This window comes from Nicotiana tabacum, chromosome 24 (assembly GCF_000715075.1).
Source record: "Nicotiana tabacum cultivar K326 chromosome 24, ASM71507v2, whole genome shotgun sequence".
Taxonomy (NCBI): Eukaryota; Viridiplantae; Streptophyta; class Magnoliopsida; order Solanales; family Solanaceae; genus Nicotiana; species Nicotiana tabacum.
The window spans coordinates 80,025,332-80,027,209 of NC_134103.1; the positions used below are offsets into that span (position 1 = coordinate 80,025,332).

At 35.8% G+C, this 1,878-nt stretch overlaps 1 protein-coding gene across 1 annotated transcript; it reads left to right on the top strand.

Annotated features, from left to right (window-relative positions):
* Positions 1-625: 625 nt before the first annotated feature.
* LOC142177944 (uncharacterized) lies at positions 626-1,662 on the top strand. The gene is made up of 2 exons (XM_075247026.1): positions 626-979; positions 1,344-1,662. Exons 1-2 carry the CDS (start codon positions 668-670, stop codon positions 1,578-1,580), a joined length of 549 nt encoding a protein of 182 aa, XP_075103127.1. The 5' UTR covers positions 626-667; the 3' UTR covers positions 1,581-1,662.
* The last annotated feature ends 216 nt before the right edge of the window (positions 1,663-1,878 follow it).

Genomic DNA, 1,878 nt, shown 5'->3' on the forward strand with positions numbered 1-1,878 from the left:
TGTCGGATTCTCCCAAAAAAGTATATTTTTGAAAAATATGACGCGAATACGGTAGTATTTATAGAGAGTCCACACAACATAAAATTTAACAATCCTATTTTAATTCATGAGTTAGTTGATAATATGTCTCAAATAGAAACTTAGAGGAGGATGTTAATTCTATTAATTTGACACTTGTCAATGTTCATGAGAACCGTAAAAAGGCAACGAATGACCATCAAAGATATGGTGCGCTGCTCTTCTCTTAACCAGATGACTCGGGTTTGAGTCTTGGGTATGAAAAAATTCTTGGCAGGGAGCGCTTACCCCCGAATGACATTTTGCGCGGCGCGAATCCGGATATAGTCGGGTTTCAATACGGATACCGAACACCGAATTGGAAAAAAAAAGGCCAACTGATATAAAATCTTCTGTACTCAGTAAAGTTCTCTCCTTTGATCATCATTGATATTTGTGTAAAATATTTTATAGTAAGCTAAAAGGATTTCACAGAACATAGTACTCACGCCAAACTGGAGGAATATAATATATGCGGTGCTCTTTGTACTATCCCTAATTTGTCTACATGTTGTCTTTCTATATATAAATCAATTATTACTGCCACAACTAGAAGAGGAACGAACAACAAAGCAACAAGCTAAGAAGAAAGTAGCTAGAACTCAAAACTATGGTTGAAGAGAGAAGAAGTGTTCTTAGAGGGTGCATTAAAACCAGCAGAGGACCATGGTTGGTTCACAAAACCACCAAAGACGGCAACGTGGTGACAAGGTTCCGGTATCCTTCGGATAGGGAGAGGCAGAAAAACAAGCAAAGAGAACAAAAACGTCGAGCTATGACACACAAGATCTTTGCTGGACTGAGGGCTCATGGAAACTACAAACTGCCCAAGCATGCTGACACGAATGATCTTCTCATGGCTCTGTGTGACGAAGCTGGTTGGCATGTTGAAGAAGATGGCACCATTTATAGGAAGGAGAAGGTCTACACTCTTTTGAATATTTCTCTGTCTGCGCATGAATTAATGCTTTCCGTATGATATTTTAAATCTTGCTATCTAATGTTCACATGGAACTCGGCTTCTATAAGCCAAACAAAATGAAAAACCTAGGAAAATGCATAATTTTGAGTTTGATATATTGAACTGGACTAGTATGTGTGTGCTTTAACCTTTGTATTTTCTTTTTCCTTTTGTTCTCATACATATCTCTAAGCTTCTAATAGCATTTTAACATGCTACCATCGATCTAATATTCAAAACCTTTGCTTCGGTTTGATTTTTGAATGGTTTGAGCTTAATGAAATTCAACTACTATATGATGACTTTTGTGTTCGAATCTTGACAGAATCCGGTGAAGGACATGCCAAGATTGGTTGATGTAGATTCTGCTCAAGTCTCTATGAAAGATCCAATTAAGGATTCAGATTACTGTAAGTGTGAAGATCAAATTAAAGATGGAGACTATTGTAAATGTGATGTTGACATGAATGTGGCGGAAACTGAGACAGCTCGTCTAGAAGGCTCACTCACCCCATCTGCTGATGCGTTTAGCGTCAATTTGAATTTATCACTATCTTCCTAACTATTTATGTTGGAGCAAAAATAGATTAATTTCAAGATAGAAGAAAATATAATTTTAGTTTGAAACAATTTAGCTATTTAAAGTATATAATTTAAATTAAATGAATGAGTAATATGTCAAAGAATATGTTAATGATCAGTATCAAGTTACTTGAAAAGAAGTCAGCCTTATGATCAATGTGGCCATCTAAGCCAACTATAGGCATCTTATTAAAATGTACAAATTACGATTTCAAATGAAGCTGCGATTATTTCAATTTAAATCTCTTACCGCTATGCTAGCTTTTATATTTCCTTAA

Coding starts and splice junctions, on each gene's coding strand:
- LOC142177944 (XM_075247026.1), top strand. CDS start 668: ATGGTTGAAGAGAGAAGAAGTGTTCTTAGAGGGTGCATTAAAACCAGC. Junction 980..1,343: donor CCATTTATAGGAAGGAGAAG/GTCTACACTCTT, acceptor GAATCTTGACAG/AATCCGGTGAAGGACATGCC.